General features: G+C 44.0%; 1 protein-coding gene across 1 annotated transcript in view; it reads left to right on the top strand.

Annotated features, from left to right (window-relative positions):
* The first annotated feature begins 276 nt into the window (after positions 1 to 276).
* Positions 277 to 26,166, top strand: part of LOC135545460 (TSC22 domain family protein 3-like) — a 64,302-nt gene continuing 38,412 nt past the window's right edge. Inside the window, exon 1 of the mRNA XM_064973089.1 lies at positions 277 to 1,055. Coding sequence (XP_064829161.1) covers positions 718 to 1,055 — 338 coding nt within the window. The 5' untranslated portion in view covers positions 277 to 717. The remainder of the gene's footprint in view (positions 1,056 to 26,166) is intronic.

Raw genomic sequence — 26,166 nt, 5'->3', positions numbered from 1 at the left:
CTTTCTCTCTCTGTCACTCTTTCTCTCTCTGTGTTGCTCTCTTTCTCTCTGTGTCTCTCTGTGTCTCTCTCTGTGTGTCTCTCTCTGTCTCTCTCTTTCTCTCTCTGTGTCTCTCTCTCTTTGTGTCTCTCTTGCTTCCTCTCTCTCTCTCTCTCTCTCTCTTTAATAATAACAATCGTGATGTAGCAGTTGAGAGAGCAGAGAAAGAGGAGGGCCAGCCGTCTACCAATCACAAGGTTTCCCCACCTCCCTCCCTCTGTCTCTAAGCACGCAAACGTTGGGCAAAAAAAAGAAGTGATAAGCAGCTTTGAAACGCGTTCCCGCTGAATCAGGGCGAGTGTGTTCGACTCAGACACAGACAGCACAGCATTGGCTAACTCTCTCTCTCCCACAGACACAGAAGCGAGTGTCTCACAACCAAAGCAAACATAGCCTTATTAACGTGACGAGTTTGAGACTCAGGGAGACACGACTGACTGCCTACTCTCAGGGAAGAGGAGGAAGCTGGGGGCACTTGACTTACCAACACAACCAATCCAGAGGACCTGGAGGGAGGCAATCCTTCCCTCTGAGGAATACACCCTACACACAACAACAACTACAAGCCTGAGAAGAAGAGAGACCAGTGCCACGGTCTCTCCTGCTGTGGAGCTCTGTCCTCGTCTCTCCAGTCCCTCAAGGTATTCTGCTGACTTGACTGCCTGATCTGCTGTCATCATGTCAGAAGGAGAAGAATGTCGCTCTCCCATCGGTCTGGACTGCTGCTCCTGCTGCCTGGACCTGGCTAGCTGTGACGACCCAGCTGGAGGAGGGGGTGAGGGCAGAGGCAACAGCACCCCTCTGATGGGCAGTCCCACGTCGCTCAGCCACTTCCGCCAGTTCCGTGAGCAGCTGACGTTCCAGAACCAGAACGTGAACACAGACAAGCTGAACAGCATGATGAGGCTGGACTCTCTGGAGTCTGTGGTCAGAGACCCCTGTTACCTGCTCAACGAGGGCATCTGCAACAGCAACATTGACCAGACCACGCTGTCCATCCTGCTGTTCTTCCACAGGTACTGTACTTCACCTCTATACGCCGCCCATCCTCATTCTCACATTGTTGATACATGGAACACCTCACAACAGCTCTTCACATTATCTCACTCATTACTGTCATTATTACTGTCATTATTACTGTCATTATTACTATGTAATTATTACTTTCATTATTACTGTCATTATTACTGTAATTACTGTACAATGTAATCATGATTGTGATTACTCATTGTTATACTGTGCTTACAGCAGTAATCCTAACCAGCCCTACGCCTTACCGTAACCCTAAGTACAGTGTAAGTGCAATGTAACAATGAGTAACTTCAATATTGTCACTGTACTTATGGGAACATTAATAAACCAGGCACTGTTATGTAAAGAGACCCTTCCTCCTCCTAATCACCTGAACTGAAAGTGATTAAACCATCCCTTCCCCCTTTCTGTTTTACGATACAGTTCCACTTTCTGATTGTGTACATTTTCAATGTTCATTTACAAGGAATGTATTGGTGCTATGCCTGTCATAAACACAAATGACAACAATAATATTATCAACATAATCACCAAAAACATGAATACAATACGTCTATCTTAAATCAAAACATCACAATTGACCAATGAGGTTCTTTGATAAAACCTTTCCTCTAGACGTAACTGTAAAAAACAACGAATCACAAAGACCTATTTGTTTTTGTTCTAAAAGACAACTTGTCATATTGGACTCAGTAGTCATTAGTTTGGGTGGGTTGTAGAAGGCTTATTGACCTATACTATGGTTGGTTTAATTCAGGGTCACACAGAGCAGTTTCTTAGAGTTCTTAAACAAATCTACTTTGAAACAAAAGTGTACACCTCGCACACATGGTTATGGGTTAATATAGAGTTGAAATGCATTCCATTTTCATGTTTGCATCCCAATATGACTCATCACATACATCACAGACGACTAAAATATAACAAAACCGTTTGACATAAAATCACAGGATTTTCGGGCACGTTTTTGCAAAAAAATGTTTTTTGATTAATAATTAAATGATGAATCCTATTAATAAACATTCCACTCATGACGCTACTAAGTCATTTGACGACAGGAAAGGGATGACCTGTACATACACTAGACTTCCTCCTCTCTCATCATGGCCAAATTGTACATATAAAATCGCAGGTTTGTTTGGAAACATGCTGACATGTTAGTGGGGATTAATCAAGTCATGCAGCAGATTACTGCCAGTTCACGTCTATGTTTGGCAACCCTAGGAATGACTTACACTCAGTTCACGTCTATGTTTGGCAACCCTAGGAATGACTTACACTCAGTTCACATCTATGTTTGGCAACCCTAGGAATGACTTACACTCGGTTCACGTCTATGTTTGGCAACCCTAGGAATGACTTACACTCGGTTCACGTCTATGTTTGGCAACCCTAGGAATGACTTACACTCAGTTCACGTCTATGTTTGGCAACCCTAATAATGACTTACACTCAGTTCACGTCTATGTTTGGCAACCCTAGGAATGACTTACACTCAGTTCACATCTATGTTTGGCAACCCTAGGAATGACTTACACTCAGTTCACATCTATGTTTGGCAACCCTAAGAATGACTTACACTCAGTTCACGTCTATGTTTGGCAACCCTAGGAATGACTTACACTCAGTTCACATCTATGTTTGGCAACCCTAGGAATGACTTACACTCAGTTCACATCTATGTTTGGCAACCCTAGGAATGACTTACACTCAGTTCACATCTATGTTTGGCAACCCTAGGAATGACTTACACTCAGTTCACGTCTATGTTTGGCAACCCTAGGAATGACTTACACTCAGTTCACATCTATGTTTGGCAACCCTAGGAATGACTTACACTCAGTTCACATCTATGTTTGGCAACCCTAGGAATGACTTACACTCAGTTCACATCTATGTTTGGCAACCCTAGGAATGACTTACACTCAGTTCACGTCTATGTTTGGCAACCCTAGGAATGACTTACACTCAGTTCACGTCTATGTTTGGCAACCCTAGGAATGACTTACACTCAGTTCACGTCTATGTTTGGCAACCCTAGGAATGACTTACACTCAGTTCACGTCTATGTTTGGCAACCCTAGGAATGCCTTACACTCAGTTCACATCTATGTTTGGCAACCCTAGGAATGACTTACACTCAGTTCACATCTATGTTTGGCAACCCTAGGAATGACTTACACTCAGTTCACATCTATGTTTGGCAACCCTAGGAATGACTTACACTCAGTTCACATCTATGTTTGGCAACCCTAGGAATGACTTACACTCAGTTCACATCTATGTTTGGCAACCCTAGGAATGACTTACACTCAGTTCACATCTATGTTTGGCAACCCTAGGAATGACTTACACTCGGTTCACATCTATGTTTGGCAACCCTAGGAATGACTTACACTCGGTTCACGTCGATGTTTGGCAACCCTAGGAATGACTTACACTCAGTGCAAATTAAAATGAACAAAAATGACCATTGGAACTATTACATAGCTTGAGCAGCCATCATTGCTGTCCTTCCGATTTATGAAAGCACTAACAGTACTGTCTATACACACTGAAACAGTACTGTCTATACACACTGAAACAGTACTGTCTATACACACTGAAACAGTACTGTCTGTACACACTGAAACAGTACTGTCTGTACACACTGAAACAGTACTGTCTGTACACACTGAAACAGTACTGTCTGTACACACTGAAACAGTACTGTCTGTACACACTGAAACAGTACTGTCTGTACACACTGAAACAGTACTGTTTATACACACTGAAACAGTACTGTCTATACACACTGAAACAGTACTCTCTATACACACTGAAACAGTACTCTCTATACACACTGAAACAGTACTGTCTGTACACACTGAAACAGTACTGTCTGTACACACTGAAACAGTACTGTCTGTACACACTGAAACAGTACTGTCTGTACACACTGAAACAGTACTGTCTGTACACACTGAAACAGTACTGTCTGTACACACTGAAACAGTACTGTTTATACACACTGAAACAGTACTGTCTATACACACTGAAACAGTACTGTCTATACACACTGAAACAGTACTGTCTGTACACACTGAAACAGTACTGTCTATACACACTGAAAGCACTAACAGTACTGTCTGTACACACTGAAACAGTACTGTCTATACACACTGAAACAGTACTGTCTATACACACTGAAACAGTACTGTCTATACACACTGAAACAGTACTGTCTGTACACACTGAAACAGTACTGTCTGTACACACTGAAACAGTACTGTCTGTACACACTGAAACAGTACTGTCTGTACACACTGAAACAGTACTGTCTATACACACTGAAACAGTACTGTCTGTACACACTGAAACAGTACTGTCTATACACACTGAAACAGTACTGTTGGGTACAGTACAGGCTGGGAAGACTGAATCTGCAATAGGTAAGCAGCTTGGTTTGAAGAAATCAACTGTGGGAGCAATTATTAGGAAATGGAAGACATACAAGACCACTGATAATCTCCCTCGATCTGGGGCTCCACGCAAGATCTCACCCCGTGGGGTCAAAATGATCACAAGAACAGTGAGCAAAAATCCCAGAACCACATGGGGGGACCTAGTGAATGACCTGCATAGAGCTGGGACCAAAGTAACAAAGCCTACCATCAGCAAGGGCATTGAAGGTGAAACGTGGCTGGGTCTTTCAGCATGACAATGATCCCAAACACACCGACCGAGCAATGAAGGAGTGGCTTCGTTAGAAGGTCCTGGAGTGGCCTAGCCAGTCTCTAGATCTCAACCCCATAGAAAATCTTTGGAGGGATTTGAAAGTCTGTGTTGCCCAGCAACAGCCCCAAAACATCACTGCTCTAGAGGAGATCTGCATGGAGGAATGGGCCAAAATACCAGCAACAGTGTGTGAAAACCTTGTGAAGACTTACAGAAAACGTTTGACCTCTGTCATTGCCAACAAAGGGTATATAACAAAGTATGTGATTTTCTGGAATTTTTTTCCCTAATTTTGTCTGTCATAGTTGAAGTGGACCTATGATGAAAATTACAGGCCTCTCATCTTTTTAAATGGGAGAACTTGCACAATTGGTGGCTGACTAAATACTGTTTTGCCACACTGTACATTGAACTGGGAAGCATTAATGTCAGCGAAGCAGAGATATTGGTTAAAAATTAATGTCAGAGAAAAGTGCAATTATATCTTTAAAACATATTTCTAAATATTTATTACACGTGACAGATAATTATGTAATAAAAAACATGTTGGACTTCTTTTCATTCTCCTTTGACCTCAACCTCACCTCAATCGTAATGAGTTGTTACGTCTTAAAAACTGATTTTTAAGACTTGTGGACATGCATGACCCTGTTAGAATCTCTATTATGTCTCATAATGATCCTCACAACAACAACAGAAAACTGCCGTTTTGAATCAGTTGAAATGTTGACACATAGAGAGACAAAAAAAGTCAGAAATAATTATACCTGCAGGCTTTAAATAACAAGTCGTGAAATCATCAAGCACAGTATGATTGGTGCAAGAACTACAAACAAGTCGAAACACAAAACACTGTAGCCGATTTGGGCGAGAACAGTTTTTATAGATGTGTTTACATTAGGTGTGTTGCTCAATGGAGTGTTATGAGAAACGCTGCCAAACTTCTGTCGCCATTAAGACTGAATGTTGGCTGCCACTGTCATTTTCACAGCTTTATTCTTGTCAAATATGTATCTTTCACTTCATGGCAGCTTTATTCTTGTCAAAGATGCATAAATAACTTCATGCCAATGTCACCAAGAGTATCCAAGTAACTCAGCTGTTAAATGTATAATCAGTTTTATTGTGTTGACAGTCACTACTCTACTTGGCATTGACTGTACGAGCTACAGAGCCTTCAGCACATTTTGTTGTGCTACAGCCTGAATTCAAAATGAGTAAAATATTATTTTATTTTTACCCATCTACACACAATACACCACAATGACAGTGAAAAACACGCTTTTGAATTGTTTTGCAAATGTATTGAATATGAAATGCAGAAATATCTCATTGACATACGTTTTCACACCCCTGAGTCAATACTTTGTAGAAACACATTTGACAGCGATTACAGCCATGTGTCTTTCTGGGTAAGTCTCTAAGAGCTGTGAGTCTTTCTGGGTAAATCTCTAAGAGCTGTGAGTCTTTCTGGGTAAATCTCTAAGAGCTGTGAGTCTTTCTGGGTAAATCTCTAAGAGCTGTGAGTCTTTCTGGGTAAATCTCTACGAGCTGTGAGTCTTTCTGGGTAAATCTCTAAGAGCATTCCGCAACTGGATTGTGCAACATTTGCCCATTATTCTTTTCAGAATTCTTCAAGCTCTGTCAAATTGGTTGTTGATCATTGCTAGACAACCTTTTTCAGGACTTACCATCGATTTTCAAGTCCATGTAACTTACAGTTTTTTTACAATCCCTTTGGCACTAATTTCAGAACCTTGTGGTCATTTTTCAAAACTCTAGACACAGAACTCAAAACGGTCATCACTTGTAACTGTAACGGCTTTCTCCCTGGGAAGGAGAGGCGGACCAAAACGCAGCGTGGTTAGAGTTCATGTTATTTTAATAAGGTAACTCACCATGAACAGAATGCAAAACAATAAATGTGAAAACCGAACACAGTCTTATCTGGTGCATAGACACAAAGATAAGAAACAATCACCCACAAAACCCAACACAAAACAGGCTGCCTAAATATGGTTCCTAATCAGAGACAATGACTAACACCTGCCTGTGATTGAGAACCATATCAGGCCAAACATAGAAATAGACAAACCAGACACACAACATAGAATGCCCACCCAGCTCACGTCCTGACCAACACTAAAACAAGGAAAACACAAAATAACTATGGTCAGAACGTGACAGTAACACAGGCTGTCCAACGTTCAAAGCGTTGCATAGTGCGTTCATATCTTTTTAAAGAAACCTTGCACTTGCAGAATCATCGGTTCAAATAACTCATTTATCATGAAATACCATAGGAACATTCATTTAGATCACCCAGTACGTTGCGGGAACATTCATTTAGATCACCCAGTACGTTGCAGGAACATTCATTTAGATCACCCAGTACGTTACAAGGAACGTTCATTTAGATCACCCAGTACGTTACAGGAACGTTCATTTAGATCACCCAGTACGTTACAGGAACGTTCATTTAGATCACCCAGTACGTTACAGGAACGTTCATTTAGATCACCCAGTACGTTACAGGAACGTTCATTTAGATCACCCAGTACGTTACAGGAACATTCATTTAGATCACCCAGTACGTTACAGGAACATTCATTTAGATCACCCAGTACGTTGCAGGAACGTTCATTTAGATCACCCAGTACGTTGCAGGAACGTTCATTTCGATCACCCAGTACGTTACAGGAACGTTCATTTAGATCACCCAGTACGTTACAGGAACGTTCATTTAGATCACCCAGACACAAGATACCGAAAGTTTCACCGTGTAGTTGTTCGTTAATTCCTTAAATATTGTATTACAAAATATGTGATGCATGTTTCATTATGCTACTACACGTGAATACATCTCTGTAAAAGGACTAGTAAAGAGAATACTACAGACACAGTGGAATCATTGAAGAAAATATGACATTTATTGATGAAATACAACAAAATCACTCATAGGTTTCTTTTAATCAAAGCAAAAATAATTAGCTACAAAAATAGAAAAATACTACAGTAAAACATCAACTGCAGTGTTCCTCACCTGGCTTACGGTAAAACATCAACAGCAGTGTTCCTCACCTGGCTTACGGTAAAACATCAACTGCAGTTGAAAACATGGTCTGGAAAAGTGGTACATGGGACCATAGAAACAGTGTCTGATAAAGAATGATGATGAAATATTACATCCATAGATAATGTAGTCCTATTGGTTCATGGTCCACGGTAATTGATGTCAATGGATCTCGTTATCCTGAAACTTTCATGATCTAAACATGGAATATTGTTTGTCAGTTTCCATAAAACTATGCATGAAGAGTAATGCAACAGTTACTTATCATTTTGAACAGTTGTATCAATTGATAGTTAGATCATTGTAATGAAATGAATCGACAGTCATCTCAGATGTAATTTGTGAATTTAATTTTGAAATGGTAACACTTGGATGTTAAGTTGTGTCATTTTGAACAGGTGATTTTAGTTCAATGAAAAAATGATCTTAGTTGCATGTGTATTGTATCCAAGCATTTGGAAAAAGTTTTGAAAAATTTGCATTTTGATCATTGATTTTGGAATTTTGTGTCTAGAGTTTTTAAAAATGACATCAAGGTTTTCCGAAATTAGTGCCAAAGTGATTGTAAAAAAAACTGTATTAAGACTTGTTAAGCACATTTTTACCTCTGATCTTATTTAGGTTTGCCATAACAAAGGGGTTGAATACTTAACTCAATCTCAAGACATTTCAGTATTTACATTGTTTTTTAATGAATTAGTAAAAAAAATAATAATAATTGAAAAACAATTCCGCTTTCACATTACAGAGTAGTGTGTGTGGGCTACTGCCACACACACACACACACACACAAACACAGGTAATCCATTTTAACATCAGGCTGTAACATCAACAACATGTGGAGAAAGTCAAGGGGTGTGAATACTTTCTGAAGGCTCTGTACCTTTATCTCTTGTGATGATATATAAATAACAGAGATAAGACGAGAGGACATTGGAAGAGCTATCACCATTCCACGTTAGTGTGTGTGTGTGTGTGTGTGTGTGTGTGTGTGTGTGTGTGTGTGTGTGTGTGTGTGTGTGTTGTTTGCAAAGGGAACACTCTGTTCTTGATGTATTTATGATAGCTGTGGGTGTGTCGGGCTTATAGGACTATTGCAAAACAGGGGTCAAAAGCCTTTTGGCTAAAGCCACTGTGGTCAACTGGTCCTTCCCCCCCTCTTCAGAGTTGAGCAAATTTCCTGCAGAAACTAAGATACTTGTTTATGCCTGGCGATACTTTATTCATCACTTAGATGAATACTAAAAACACATGATTTATACTTGGATATGATGAAGTGGTTTTAAATGCTCCAGGGCGGCCATATACTCTGAGTGTACAAAACATTATGAACACCTGCTCTAACTCAATATTACAAATGTGTTCCTAATGTTTTGTACACTCAGTGTACAATGGTCTGGATTGCAATGGGATGGTGAAAGAATTAGGCAGAGGGAGGTAAAACATGTATTTAGGACAGAATTCTACAGAGAGAACGGCTTCCCCATCCACCTGGAACCTCCCTATACCTACAGACTTCTGGCACAGTGTGAGGGTGTGTACCCTGGCGTTGCCCACATTGACCTGTGTTGACACGATGTTGGTAGGGAGACAGAACGTAGGTGGTAACGAGGACACCAGTCTGCAGACAGAACACTCAGCCTAGTACCCTGGAACCTCCCTATACCTGAGTACCCGTCTCGTCTTCCTGCCAACGCAACTGTTGGATTTGAGTGCATTGTTTTGTACGGTTAGGTATTACTGCCCTGTTGGAGCTAAAAAAACATAAGCACCTGTGATAACATCTGAAAGATATGTGTACGCTATGCGACTAATAACAATTTGATTTGATTCGAGACTCAAATAGATTCTCAGCCTCTCAACCATCGTGATTTGTTTTCCTGTGGAACTAGTTTCTTACCAAGAGAGATTAATCATTAAGGTGGATCAAGTTGTAACTACTCATGTAGACTACACCCACAGACACACAGACACGGACACACACACGCGCGCGCGCGCACACACACACACACACACACACACACACACACAGAAACACAGACACACACACACACACACACACACACACACACAGAAACACAGACCAGGCACACACACAAACACCAAATAAAAATAGAAAACACAAACACACACAGACAGACAGATGGACACATGCGAAACTCTGTGAAAATGAGAAATGTGATTCTGTGAACACAGTCAATAATTAAGGGTAATGAAATGTACACTAGTCATTGTGTGTTAGTGAGTTAAAAAGGGGAAGAAGAAGAGTAGAGCTGGCTGAGTTGACGTCTACAGGATTAAAACGTTCTTCAGATATTTTTGGGTCATCTGGGCCAGGAATGTAAAAATTTCTCAAAGACATTCCAGTTGTGTGTTGGTATGTGGTTCTTCTGATGAGTCCATCCTAACCACTCCACATAATGCACTACAACAGTAGTGCACTATATAGGGCCCTGGTCAACAGTAGTGCACTATATAGGGCCCTGGTCAACAGTAGTGCACTATATGGCCCTGGTCAACAGTAGTGCACTATATAGGGCCCTGGTCAACAGTAGTGCACTATATAGGGCCTTGGTCAACAGTAGTGCACTATATAGGGCCCTGGTCAACAGTAGTGCACTATATGGGGCCCTGGTCAACAGTAGTGCACTATATGGGGCCCTGGTCAACAGTAGTGCACTATATGGGGCCCTGGTCAACAGTAGTGCACTATATAGGGCCCTGGTCAACACTAGTGCACTATATAGGGCCTTGGTCAACAGTAGTGCACTATATGGGGCCCTGGTCAACAGTAGTGCACTATATAGGGCCCTGGTCAACAGTAGTGCACTATATGGGGCCCTGGTCAACAGTAGTGCACTATATGGGGCCCTGGTCAACAGTAGTGCACTATATGGGGCCCTGGTCAACAGTAGTGCACTATATAGGGCCCTGGTCAACAGTAGTGCACTATATAGGGCCTTGGTCAACAGTAGTGCACTATATAGGGCCCTGGTCAACAGTAGTGCACTATATAGGGCCCTGGTCAACAGTAGTGCACTATATTGGGCCCTGGTCAAAATTAGTGCACTATATAGGCCATACGGTGCTGTTTGAGATGTGAAGAAGCAAGCGGAACAGTGGGCTGTGGCAGCCATGTTGCGTAAAATCCTTGGTAGGGTCATGAGAGGCTGCTGGCTTTCTGGCTCAAGAGGCTTTTCCTTGCTTTCCTTTGAATGTGGCTTTGAAAAAGGATCTGTGATCCAACAGGATGAATGGGGAGGGGTGGGGGGGGGGATAGTTGGCTTTGATGAGCTCTGACTGCAGACTCTGAGGCTATTGGCTTTAGAGAAGGAACACTAGCTTCTACCGTTGGCAGTGTTAGCGAGCTAGCGCTTGTTATAAACTCATTGACATGGCCAACTCAAGCAGTGAGACCCACGTTACATTAAGCAACAAAGCATTTTGGGAATCTGGCCACTGTCCAGTCAGTGAATTTGCGAGCTCTCCAGACGGGATAGAATACACTCATCCTGTCACTTAAGAGTTGAACGTGAACAGCAGGTCCCTCGATGAAGGCAGTCCATAGATGTGCCTGATTTCTACAAGGTGAATAGTACGCAGTGAACTCAAACACCTGCAAACTTTGAATAGCAGCAGCTCCTCTCGTCACATGACATCTCAGACAGACTGTAGTTTGGACTGTGGATGTAGTCTATACGTGATCTACAAACGTATCATACTGTTGAAAGACTTACACTGTGAACAACATCCAATGTATTTAACAAAGTACAAACACGGTTGCCCTACAGAACCAGATACAATACACAATAAAATATGGGTGGCAGTTAGCCTAGCAGTATGGGTGGCCGTTAGCCTAGCAGTATGGGTGGCAGTTAGCCTAGCCGTATGGGTGGAAGTTAGCTTAGCAGTATGGGTGGCCGTTAGCCTAGCAGTATGGGTGGCAGTTAGCCTAGCAGTATGGGTGGCAGTTAGCCTAGCAGTATGGGTGGCCGTTAGCCTAGCAGTATGGGTGGCAGTTATCCTAGCCGTATGGGTGGAAGTTAGCTTAGCAGTATGGGTGGCCGTTAGCCTAGCAGTATGGGTGGCAGTTAGCCTAGCAGTATGGGTGGCAGTTAGCCTAGCAGTATGGGTGGCCGTTAGACTAGCAGTATGGGTGGCAGTTAGCCTAGCCGTATGGGTGGCAGTTAGCCTAGCCGTATGGGTGGAAGTTAGCCTAGCAGTATGGGCGGCAGTTAGCCTAGCCTTATGGGTGGCCGTTAGCCTAGCAGTTAAGAGTGTTGGGTCAATAACCTAAAGGTTGCTGGTTCAGATTACTCAGCTGACTAGGTGGGAACAAAATCTGTTGTTGTGCCCTTGAGCAAGGTACACCTCTGGCTAAAGGTTTCTGCTAAATGACTAAAATGTCAATGTAAAATGAATGTACAAACCAGGGGTGTCAATTGGGTATGGCAGGGTAAACCAAGTCATGATGCCCTAGCTCAACACCAACAATTGGCTATAAAAATATATATATATATTGTTATTTTTTTTTACCTCAATTTTGTGGCATCCAATTGGTAGAAGTTACAGTCTTGTTGCATCGCTGCAACAGTGGGTTAACTGCCTGTTCAGGGGCAGAACGACAGATTTGTACCTTGTCAGCTCGAGGATTTGATCTTACAACCTTTCAGTTACTAGTCCAACACTCTAACCACTAGTCTACACTGCCACCCACCCCATTGGTAGAATGTTGTATCACTTTGCCATAGCCTAGGCTTATCTGAAATGACAACCTGGTACAAAAACAAAACTGCTTCCAAGCTCCCTGCCATTCAGGACCTCAATACCAGGCGGTGTCAGACGAAGGCCCAAAAAACTGTCAAAGACTCCAGTCATCCAAATCACAGCCTGTTCTCTCCTGCTTCCGCACGGCAAGCGGTACTGGAACACCAAGTCTAGGACCAAATATCTCATTAACAGCTTCTACCCCCAAGCCATAAGACTGCTGAATGACTAAACTAATCAAATGGCCACCATGACTATTTATTTTTAAGGGAAGGGGGTAGGGAAGAGAGTAGGAAAGGGAGTAGGAAAGGGAGTAGGAAAGGGAGTAGGGAAGGGGGTAGGAAAGGGAGTAGGGAAGGGGGTAGGAAAGGGAGTAGGGAAGGGGGTTGGAAAGGGAGTAGGGAAGGGGGTAGGGAAGGGGGTAGGAAAGGGGGTCGGGAAGAGAGTAGAGAAGGGGGTAGGTAAGGGAGTAGGGAAGGGGTTAGGAAAGGGGGTCGGGAAGAGAGTAGGGAAGGGGGTAGGAAAGGGAGTAGGGTAGGGGGGTAGGGAAGGGAGTAGGGAAGGGGGTGGGGTAGGGAAGGGAGTAGGGAAGGGAGTAGGGATAAAGATAAGAGAGAACAGAGTCATAAGCCGGGGACCAAAACACACACACACACACACACACACCACACACATACACACATACTCCCACACACACACACACACACACACACACACACACACACACACACACACACACACACACACACACACACACACACACACACACACACACACACACACACACACACACACACACACACACACACACACACGTATACATACCTCACACACACGTGCATACATACAAACACATATAAACACAGAAAGGGAGTAGGGAAGGGGTTAGGAAAGGGGGTCGGGAAGAGAGTAGGGAAGGGGGTAGGAAAGGGGGTAGGAAAGGGAGTAGGGTAGGGGGGTAGGGAAGGGAGTAGGGAAGGGGGTGGGGTAGGGAAGGGAGTAGGGAAGGGAGTAGGGAAGGTGGTAGGAATGGGAGTAGGGTAGGGGGTAGGAAAGGGAGAAGGGAAGGGAAGGGGGTAGTGTAGGGGGTAGGAAAGGGAGTAGGGAAGGGGGTAGGGGGTAGGAAAGGGAGTAGGGAAGGGGGTAGGGGGTAGGATAGGGGGTAGGGAATAGGGTAGGGGGTAGGATAGGGGGTAGGGAAGGGGAGAATACAGGGAGGAAAAGATAAGAGAGAACAGAGTCATAAGCAGTCGGGGACCAAAACACAAACACACACACACACACACACACACACACACACACACACACACACACACACACACACACACACACACACACACACACACACACACACACACACACACACACACACACGTGCATACATACACACATACTACACACACACACACACACACACACACACACACACACACACACACACACACACACACACACACACACACACACACACACACACACACACACGTGCATACATACACACACACACACGTGCCTACATACACACACACATATAAACACAGTGAAAGCATATCAATTGTTAGACTTGTTTAGCGAACAATCAAAGACAAAATAGAAGATAGATTTAGATATATACACCCTATTCCCTATACTTTATAGTACACTACTGTTGGATTCAGACATAGTCCTAAATTACACCCTATTCCCTATACTGTATAGTACACTACTGTTGGATTCAGATATAGTCCTAAATTACACCCTATTCCCTATACTGTATAGTACACTACTGTTGGATTCAGATATAGTCCTAAATTACACCCTATTCCCTATACAGTATAGTACACTACTGTTGGATTCAGATATAGTCCTAAATTACACCCTATTCCCTATACAGTATAGTACACTACTGTTGGATTCAGATATAGTCCTAAATTACATCATATTCCCCTATACAGTATAGTACACTACTGTTGGATTCAGATATAGTCCTAAATTACACTCTATTCCCTATACTTTATAGTACACTACTGTTGGATTCAGATATAGTCCTAAATTACACCCTATTCCCTATACTTTATAGTACACTACTGTTGGCCTCCCATTATAGAGATCTACTCAAGGTGAAGTCTTCAGGAAGTCAATTATGAGTCAAGGAGTTGTTCATTTGTCTTGAGAGGTAGAGATAGTGAGGGGATTTGTGAGTTCGACTCAGTACAGAGAGATACTGTAATATTTTTTAATGGACTTGTTGAGTTATAGCATTATTGTGACTGTGTGAATGGGTTTTGGTGCTGTGCCAGGAGATGTCTGACAACAATGTGGTGTCCTTGTATTATGGTGGTGTGTGTGTGTTTGTGTGTGTGTGTGTGTGTGTGTGTGTGTGTGTGTGTGTGTGTGTGTGTGTGTGTCTGTGTGTGTGTGTGTGTGTGTGTTTCAGGGTACCATCAGGAGTCATCTGTACGTGGTCTCCTTCCGACCCAAACGGAGTCACTCTCAGTGGGGGACAGCAGTCGCCGTGGGCCTCCTTCACCATCACCAGCCAGGCCCTGTCAGTGGGGTAAGGGGCCCTGTCAGTTAGCCAGGCCCTGTCAGTGGGGTAAGGGGCCCTGTCAGTTAGCCAGGCCCTGTCAGTGGGTAAGGGGCCCTGTCAGTTAGCCAGGCCCTGTCAGTGGGGTAAGGGGACCTGTCAGTTAGCCAGGCCCTGTCAGTGGGTAAGGGGCCCTGTCAGTTAGCCAGGCCCGGTCAGTGGGTAAGGGGCCCTGTCTGTTGGTAAGGGGCCCTGTCAGTGGGTAAGGGGCCCTGTCTGTTGGTAAGGGGCCCTGTCAGTGGGTAAGGGGCCCTGTCTGTTGGTAAGGGGCCCTGTCAGTGGGTAAGGGGCCCTGTCAGTTAGTCAGGGGCTGTCAGTGTGGAAGGGGCCCAGTCAGTGGGTAAGGGGCCCTGTTAATGGGTAAGGGGCCCTGTCAGTGGGTAAGGGGCCCTGTCAGTTAGCCAGGCCCTGTCAGTGGGGCCATCACCACATCAGCAGAGGCCAACAAATACGTTATTTATCTCATACAGAGATCCACTCATACAGAGACTCACAAGACTCACAAGCAGACAGGCAGACAGAGATCCACTCATAGATACTGTCAATAGTAGTAGAGTAGTACTGAATAGATACTGTCTATAGTAGTAGAGTAGTACTGAATAGATACTGTCAATAGTAGTAGAGTAGTACTGAATAGATACTGTCTATAGTAGTAGAGTAGTACTGAATAGATACTGTCTATAGTAGTAGAGTAGTACTGAATAGATACTGTCAATAGCAGTAGAGTAGTACTGAATAGATACTGTCAATAGTAGTAGAGTAGTACTGAATAGATACTGTCTATAGTAGTAGAGTAGTACTGAATAGATACTGTCTATAGTAGTAGAGTAGTACTGAATAGATACTGTCTATAGTAGTAGAGTAGTACTGAATAGATACTGTCTATAGTAGTAGAGTAGTACTGAATAGATACTGTCTATAGTAGTAGAGTAGTACTGAATAGATACTGTCTATAGTAGTAGAGTAGTACTGAATAGATACTGTCTATAGTAGTAGAGTAGTACTGAATAGATACTGTCTATAGTAGTAGAGTAGTACTGAATAGATACTGTCTATAGTAGTAGAGTAGTACTGAATAGATACTGTCTATAGTAGTAGAGTAGTACTGAATAGATACTGTCTACAGTAGTAGAGTAGTACTGAATAGATACTGTCTATAGTAGTAGATACTGTAGTACTGAATAGATACTGTCTACAGTAGTAGAGTAGTACTGAATAGATACTGTCTATAGTAGTAGAGTAGTACTGAATAGATACTGTCTATAGTAGTAGAGTAGTACTGAATAGATACTGTCTATAGTAGTAGAGTAGTACTGAATAGATACTGTCTATAGTAGTAGAGTAGTACTGAATAGATACTGTCTATAGTAGTAGAGTAGTACTGAATAGATACTGTCTATAGTAGTAGAGTAGTACTGAATAGATACTGTCTATAGTAGTAGAGTAGTACTGAATAGATACTGTCTATAGTAGTAGAGTAGTACTGAATAGATACTGTCTATAGTAGTAGAGTAGTACTGAATAGATACTGTCTATAGTAGTAGAGTAGTACTGAATAGATACTGTCTATAGTAGTAGAGTAGTACTGAATAGATACTGTCAATAGTAGTAGAGTAGTACTGAATAGATACTGTCTATAGTAGTAGAGTAGTACTGAATAGATACTGTCTATAGTAGTAGAGTAGTACTGAATAGATACTGTCTATAGTAGTAGAGTAGTACTGAATAGATACTGTCTATAGTAGTAGAGTAGTACTGAATAGATACTGTCTATAGTAGTAGAGTAGTACTGAATAGATACTGTCTATAGTAGTAGAGTAGTACTGAATAGATACTGTCTATAGTAGTAGAGTAGTACTGAATAGATACTGTCTATAGTAGTAGAGTAGTACTGAATAGATACTGTCTATAGTAGTAGAGTAGTACTGAATAGATACTGTCTATAGTAGTAGAGTAGTACTGAATAGATACTGTCAATAGTAGTAGAGTAGTACTGAATAGATACTGTCTATAGTAGTAGAGTAGTACTGAATAGATACTGTCTATAGTAGTAGAGTAGTACTGAATAGATACTGTCTATAGTAGTAGAGCAGTACTGAATAGATACTGTCTATAGTAGTAGAGTAGTACTGAATAGATACTGTCTATAGTAGTAGAGTAGTACTGAATAGATACTGTCTATATAATAAATAGACTACTGATATCTTGACCTCGCCCTTCCTTTGTCCTTGAAGAGATAATCCTAGTGATAATAATAAGACAGTTTAAGCTCCGAGGGTTGTTGTATGAATCAGCTGCTGTTCCTTCTGTTCACTGTAATTCACTGCCTTGTGACCCAGTCTACGGGTCTCAGCTCTGTGTTGATATCTCACCATGCCTCGCTTGATGAATAAGCTTCTGTTTACATCTAATAATGACAAACTTGCCACTACTTGCTCTGTTGGTGTACAACAGTGGCTTACAAATAAGATTGATTGATACTTAGAAAAGATTTGGTAGAGCAGGGGGGAAGTGATAATGAGTTATTCTGTGAATAGCATTATCTCTGTGAAGAACTCGTTATCTCCGTGAAGGACTCGTTGTCTCCGTGAAGAACTCGTTGTCTCCGTGAAGAACTCGTTATCTCCGTGAAGAACTCGTTATCTCCGTGAAGAACTCGTTATCTCCGTGAAGAACTCGTTATCTCCGTGAAGAACTCGTTATCTCCCTGAAGAACTCGTTGTCTCTGTGAAGAGCTCGCCTTTATTTTGACAACACAGATAACTTTTTTCTCTCCAGTTGGACTATAGTGCAAACTTTTCCTTGAAAACAAAATCTTGAATGGCTCAACTATGCCACACTATCATGACTTCAGTCTTGGGCAAAATTCCACAAAAACAAAAAACAGTCCCACCCATTGGTACACTAACCAACAATGTACAAAGCCAACACCCCCATATGTAATAGTAATCAGTATTCCAAGTCATATCAAAAGGTTCTAAAAAATTTTTATAGGGGGGGGAGGGGGGGTTTGCCAACTTCAAAAGACGCAAGGGAGTGCTGCCACATCCATTATAATCTATGTCTCATTGTGATTGGTCTGCCTGTGATTGGTCCGCTTGTTGTTGCCACACATTCAGCTGGGACATTCTAGTTGGAATGGTAGGGAGTGTGTTACTTAAATTCAGTGGCAGAGGTTGAGTGGAGACAACTGTCTGCAGTGTGTGTGCGTGTGTGTGTGTGTGTGTGTGTATGTGTGTGTAGTGGTAGAGTGGTAATAGCTGGCTGTAGTGCTGGGCGACACACCAGTCTTATCTGCTTGGACTCAGGCTCAGTCTGGCACGCATTAAAGATAATGAAACAGGCTGTAAACACAACACGCCCCTGTCAACACACAGAACACCAGCCATCCTGACTGTTAACACAACACGCCCCTGTCAACACACAGAACACCAGCCATCCTGACTGTTAACACAACACACCACTATCAACACACAGAACACCAGCCATCCTGACTGTTAACCAACACACCACTATCAACACACAGAACACCAGCCATCCTGACTGTTAACACAACACACCACTATCAACACACAGAACACCAGCCATCCTGACTGTTAACACAACACACCACTATCAACACACAGAACACCAGCCATCCTGACTGTTAACACAACACGCCCCTGTCAACACACAGAACACCAGCCATCCTGACTGTTAACACAACACACCACTATCAACACACAGAACACCAGCCATCCTGACTGTTAACCAACACACCACTATCAACACACAGAACACCAGCCATCCTGACTGTTAACACAACACACCACTATCAACACACAGAACACCAGCCATCCTGACTGTTAACACAACACACCACTATCAACACACAGAACACCAGCCATCCTGACTGTTAACACAACACACCACTATCAACACACAGAACACCAGCCATCCTGACTGTTAACACAACACGCCCCTGTCAACACACAGAACACCAGCCATCCGGACTGTCAACACAACACACCACTATCAACACACGGAACACCAGCCATCCTGACTGTTAACACAACACACCACTATCAACACACGGAACACCAGCCATCCGGACTGTCAACACAACACACCACTATCAACACACGGAACACCAGCCATCCGGACTGTCAACACAACACACCACTATCAACACACAGAACACCAGCCATCCGGACTGTCAACACAACACACCACTATCAACACACAGAACACCAGCCATCCGGACTGTCAACACAAAACACCACTATCAACACACAGAACACCAGCCATCCGGACTGTCAACACAACACACCACTATCAACACACAGAACACCAGCCATCCTACAGTACCCGGGTATTTAGGGCTAATATAGTGATGTTATAAACGGTTTTCCCTTTTTTAGTTAGCCAATCAGGAGATATTACACAACCAGAACCATGAGAAAGTTACACTTCACAGAACCAGTGTGCTATCAATCCCCCAGGCTGTCACGTAGGCGACTCAAACAGAGTACTGTGTATGGAATACAATGCACATGTTGGAAGCATTCGGTACACGCAGATTATCCCTGTCCTGTTGGTACAAACAGGCGACAGGGCAACGTGTTTGCAGGGGGGGGGCCTCCTTATTAGACTGTCTCAGGCCTAGACTTGGTCTGGTCCTAGATAAGTACTGAAGCTCTTCGTTCTGCTAGGCGTGTTGCCCTGGCGACACCCCAGTGATGTCACAGTCCATCGCTTGGAAAAGATGGTGTAACGAGAAGAAAAATAATGACATCTGTATTCAGTTCTACATCTTTAATGAAGTAATCATTTTCCCTAACAGGAAATATGCCCTATTAATTTGCAGTAACGTGTTGTTAAGTTGTTAACATGCATGTCACTATAAAACTTAGTTATTTGAGGGTCATTGGATTTTTAATATAGATTTTTTTTTTGTAAACAACTTTCCAACTTAGTTGTTTTCCTGAACAATGATTGTAACGAACTCCCCAAAACACAAGTCTCTTGTCACAGCATGAGCATGAGCCAGATGAAATGAAATGACAAAGATAACAGAATGTCTCTCCTGCAGTGGCTCATAAAACAAATTAAACAACAGGCCTCCTCATTAGACTCTGTCTCAGGCCTCCTCATTAGACTCTGTCTCAGGCCTCCTCATTAGACTCTGTCTCAGGCCTCCTCAGTAGACTCTGTCTCAGGCCTCCTCAGTAGACTCTGTCTCAGGCCTCCTCATTAGACTCTGTCTCAGGCCTCCTCATTAGACTCTGTCTCAGGCCTCCTCATTAGACTCTGTCTCAGGCCTCCTCATTAGACTCTGTCTCAGGCCTCCTCATTAGACTCTGTCTCAGGCCTCCTCATTAGGCCTCCTCATTAGACTCTGTCTCAGGCCTCCTCATTAGACTCTGTCTCAGGCCTCCTCATTAGACTCTGTCTCAGGCCTCCTCTTTAGACTCTGTCTCAGGCCTCCTCATTAGACTCTGTCTCAGGCCTCCTCATTAAACTCTGTCTCAGTCCACTTCATTTGAACTTAAGTGATAATTACTTCACGTCGTTTCCCAAAATTCATTGTAGAAACTAAGAGGACACTAGAGAAGACTCTTTCCATTCCTGATGCTGTGTTTTTGGGTGGAGAACAGTTTGGCAAGTAGCGTACTTCACAAGAATTCAGCAATCGTTTCGTAAGACTTGTGTGAAATATGTCATTGTACATCCATCAAAGAGAGTTCTCACCCCTCCCAAAGCATGCCACTTTGCATCAGAGGGCAGAGATGTGCTGCTCTGGTAGAAGCTCCAAAAATATGTGCATGTGAAACATTTACAACGAAAAGGTGAACACTTCTAGTCTAGTGCCAGATCTGTTTGTGCTGTCGAGGCAACTTTGGCAAGATAGAACAAACCGATCTGAAGTTTAATTATGAATCGCTACATTCGACTGGTCCAAACCGTTCTGTTTGTGCTGTCTCAGGCCTCCTCATTCGACTGGTCCAAACCGATCTGTTTGTGCTGTCTCAGGCCTCCTCATTCGACTGGTCCAAACCGATCTGTTTGTGCTGTCTCAGGCCTCCTCATTCGACTGGACCAAACCGATCTGTTTGTGCTGTCTCAGGCCTCCTCATTCGACTGGTCCAAACCGATCTGTTTGTGCTGTCTCAGGCTTAGCTTCCCACTTTCCCGTTTTCCTTCCACAGTTCCAAAGCTTCCCACTTTCCCGTTTTCCTTCCACGGTTCCAAAGCTTCCCACTTTCCCGTTTTCCTTCCACGGTTCCAAAGCTTCCCACTTTCCCGTTTTCCTTCCACGGTTCCAAAGCTTCCCACTTTCCTTCCACGGTTCCAAAGCTTCCCACTTCCAAAGCATCCCAATTTCCTCACCCTAATTTATTTCTCCATGGATGAGTCCCAAACGGCCCCCTATTCGCTATTTAGTGCAACACTTTGGGCCAGAGCCCTATGGACCATGGTGAACAGTGGTGAACAGTTCAGGAAATAGTGCACCGTTTGAGCTGCGGCCTGTGTGTATTCTCCATGTCTTCATCATAGTGTTTTTTGGAGGGAGAGGTTGGAACTGTATGCACTGCCACTGGGGAAGGTTCTGGAAACTCTCCTGGGGTTTTTAGGAAATCTTCTGCCCCTCCTAGACTGCATTAGCAAGCCTCTCCCTACCACACTTTTTTTATATCCTTAATTTTACTAGGAAAGTCAGTTAAGAACAAATTCCTATTTTCAATGACGGCCTAGGAACAGTGGGTTAACTGCCTGTTCAGGGGCAGAACGACAGATTTGTACCTTGTCAGCTCGGGGATTCGAACTTGCAACCTTTCGGTAACTAGTCCAATGCTCTAACCACTAGGCTACCCTGCCGCCCTCATCATAGAGAACAGGACACCACCCAACCCATATAACACCCACCAAGTCCAGTCTTGATTTCCACGGTTACAGTAATGAGGCAGATTAGGCGGGTCCACTTCAGCCATTTGACTCTCTCTGAGAATGAAAGAAGTTATTCATCCAGGCCATTCCGTGCAGACTACAGAAGAGTAGAGAACGGGGAGTAAGTTGTTTGCCAAGTTCTTTTGTAAGCCTACAATTGTATCTGCCAATAAAATAAAAACTTTTCAGGGCTAGCTGAGCAAAAATAACAAGATGCATCCTGTCTGTCTTCACATCTGTGTATTGTTTACAAGAGCAAGTCGTTATATGGGTACAGGGTGGGTACAGGGTGGGTACAGGGTGGGAACAGGGAGGGTACAGGGTGGGTACCGGGTGGGTACAGGGTGGGTACAGGGAGGGTACAGGGCGGGTACAGGGCGGGTACAGGGAGGGTACTGGGTGGGTACAGGTTGGGTACAGGGTGGGTACAGAGTGGGTACAGATTGCATGGGGGCAGCATTAGGCATGTTGGACTGTTGGTGTGTACACTATACCCCTATGCGTGTGTCCCTCTTGCCATGTCTGTGTCCAAAATGGCACCCTATTCCCTAAATAGTGCAGCCCAGTGGGCTTTGATCAGAAGTAGTGCACTATATAGGGATTAGGATGTAATTTGTAGACAAATCTCATCTTTTCAGAAGAACTATGTGCACTAATTGGTGATGCAATTTAGCCTGTACTGGCTGGCTGACTGGTGGGCTGGCTGACTGGTGGGCTGGCTGACTGGTGGGCTGACTGACTGGTGGGCTGGCTGTCTTACTGGTGGGCTGACTGGTGGGCTGGCTGACTGGTGGGCTGACTGACTGGTGGGCTGGCAGACTGGTGGGCTGGCTGACTGGTGGGCTGACTGACTGGTGGGCTGGCTGACTGGTGGGCTGGCTGGCTGGCTGACTGGTGGGCTGGCTGTCTGGTGGGCTGGCTGGTTGACTGGTGGGCTGGTGGGCTGGCTGACTGGTGGGCTGGCTGGCTGACTGGTGGGCTGGCTGGCTGACTGGTGGGCTGGCTGACTGGTGGGCTGGCTGACTGGTGGGCTGGCTGACTGGTGGGCTGGCTGGCTGACTGGTGGGCTGGCTGCGTTCTTTCCACTGAGATGTCATGGCAGTGACTCATCATTACAGCGATGCATGGTGATGGTCACTTAGTTTGTTTACGTGCTACAGAGGTTAAACAGACTGAATGAGGAGTAAACAGGACAGAAAGTAGAGCTCTGGAAGGAACACAGAGACACAGAGAGTAGAGCTCTGGAAGGAACACAGAGACACAGAGACACAGAGAGTAGAGCTTTGGAAGGAACACAGAGACAGAGAGACACAGAGACACAGAGAGTAGAGCTCTGGAAAGAACACAGAGACACAGAGAGTAGAGCTTTGGAATGAACACAGAGACAGAGAGACACAGAGACAGAGAGTAGAGCTCTGGAAGGAACACAGAGACACAGAGAATAGAGCTCTGGAAGGAGCACAGAGACACAGAGAGCAGAGCTCTGGAAGGAACACAGAGACACAGAGAGTAGAGCTTTGGAAGTAACACAGAGACAGAGAGACACAGAGACACAGAGAGTAGAGCTTTGGAAGTAACACAGAGACAGAGAGACACAGAGACACAGAGAGTAGAGCTCTGGAAGGAGCACAGAGACACGGAGACACAGAGAGTGGAGCTCTGAAAGGAACACAGAGACACAGAGAATAGAGCTTTGGAAGTAACACAGAGACAGAGAGACACAGAGACACAGAGAGTAGAGCTCTGAAAGGAGCACAGAGACACGGAGACACAGAGAGTGGAGCTCTGGAAGGAGCACAGAGACACGGAGACACAGAGAGTGGAGCTCTGGAAGGAGCACAGAGACACGGAGACACAGAGAGTGGAGCTCTGGAAGGAGCACAGAGACACAGAGAGCAGAGCTCTGGAAGGAACACAGAGACACAGAGAATAGAGCTCTGGAAGGAGCACAGAGACACAGAGAGCAGAGCTCTGGAAGGAACACAGAGACACAGAGAGTAGAGCTTTGGAAGTAACACAGAGACAGAGAGACACAGAGACACAGAGAGTAGAGCTCTGAAGGAACACAGAGACACAGAGAGTAGAGCTCTGGAAGGAACACAGAGACACAGAGTGTAGAGCTCTGGAAGGAACACAGAGACACAGAGAGTAGAGCTCTGGAAGGAGCACAGTGACTGGCTGATGTAGGCTTAGTTAGGAGTGATGTGGGAATGTGAAACATGCCTTTCTCTCTCTCTCTCTCTCTATATATATATATATATATATGTCTGACATCCACATAGCTCTATAAGGACTTGCATTGCTACGGCTGGGGTGATCCAGGGAGAGAGTTTCTCAGGCCAGGCTGCAGTGCATACAAAGACCTTTCTATCACGTAGCTGGATGAAAGGTGTCAAAAAGGAGACGTTAAGTTGTTGGGGAAGTAGGAACGCGGTGAGGGAAGTCATGTAACATTTCACTTGGCTGAGGAGAATATTGTAACGATTGTCAATATGGTGGTTAACAGATGGGGTTTAGATCACGAATGTTTCTACACTGAACAAAAATATAAATGCAACATGTGAAGTGTTGGTCCCATGTTTCATGAGCTGAAATTAAAGATCCCAGAAATGTTCCATTAGTTAAAAAAAAAAAAAAAGCTTCTTTCTCTCAGCTTTGGAAATTTGAATGCACAGAGATACAGAGACGAGATCCTGAGGGCCCATTGTTGCACCATTCATCCACCGCCATCACCTCATATTTCATCATGATAATGAAAGGTCCCATGTCGCAACGAGCTGTACACAATTCCTGGAAGCTGAAAATGTCCCAGTTCTTCCATGGCCTGCATACTCACCAGACATGTCCCACGTTGAGCATGTTTGGGATGCTCTGGATCGACGTGTACGACAGCGTGTTCCTGTTCCCGCCAATATCGAGCAACTTCTCACAGCCGTTGAAGAGGAGTGGGACAACAGTCCACAGGCCACAATCAACAGCCTGATCAACTCTATGTGAAGGAGATGTATCGCGATGTATTCCCAGTCATGTGAAATCCATAGATTACGGCCTTGTGAATGTATTTAAATTGACTGATTTCCTTATATGAACTGTCACTCAGTCAAATCTTTGAAAATTGTTGCATGTATATTTGTGATTGTTATATGTTTGAGAAATGGAGGAATGAGACACTTACTCCTAACCTGTTACATTGTCCCCGGGATGTTGCCTTTGATCCAGATGGTCTATTTCATTAGTAAAGGTTTCTTTATTAACTAGCTGTTCTTCAGAACGGTGTGTCACTTCTGGAGCACGCCATATACACACACACACACACACACATTTAGGGTGGTGGGGGGGGGGGCTGCTACCTCTGACCTGTCCGGTTTGGTTACACCTGACATGGGTGCTGTATATACCACACTGGTTCAACTCTAAGGGTCGTTGGCCTCTTGCTCTGGCTGCCTAATCTGCTTTGACAAGGTGACAGATGACCCCTAACTGCACCTGTAAAGTAAAGCCTTATTAGGGTCAAGTAATGTCCTATACAGTCCCACTACACTGACACCTTTCTCCTGGTAGAGAGGCCATCCCATTACAGTACACACTGACACCTTTCTCTTGGTAGAGAGGCCATCCCATTACAGTACACACTGACACCTTTCTCTTGGTAGAGAGGCCATCCCATTACAGTACACACTGACACCTTTCTCCTGGTAGAGAGGCCATCCCATTACAGTACACACTGACACCTTTCTCTTGGTAGAGAGGCCATCCCATTACAGTACACACTGACACCTTTCTCCTGGTAGAGAGGCCATCCCATTACAGTACACACTGACACCTTTCTCCTGGTAGAGAGGCCATCCCATTACAGTACACACTGACACCTTTCTCTTGGTAGAGAGGCCATCCCATTACAGTACACACTGACACCTTTCTCCTTGGTAGAGAGGCCATCCCATTACAGTACACACCTCATTACAGTACATTACAGTACACACTGACACCTTTCTCTTGGTAGAGAGGCCATCCCATTACAGTACACACTGACACCTTTCTCTTG

This window comes from Oncorhynchus masou, chromosome 9 (genome assembly GCF_036934945.1).
Source record: "Oncorhynchus masou masou isolate Uvic2021 chromosome 9, UVic_Omas_1.1, whole genome shotgun sequence".
Lineage (NCBI taxonomy): Eukaryota > Metazoa > Chordata > Actinopteri > Salmoniformes > Salmonidae > Oncorhynchus > Oncorhynchus masou.
The sequence above is the reverse complement of the archived record's forward strand: the minus strand, read 5'-3'. Positions and strand labels throughout refer to the sequence as shown.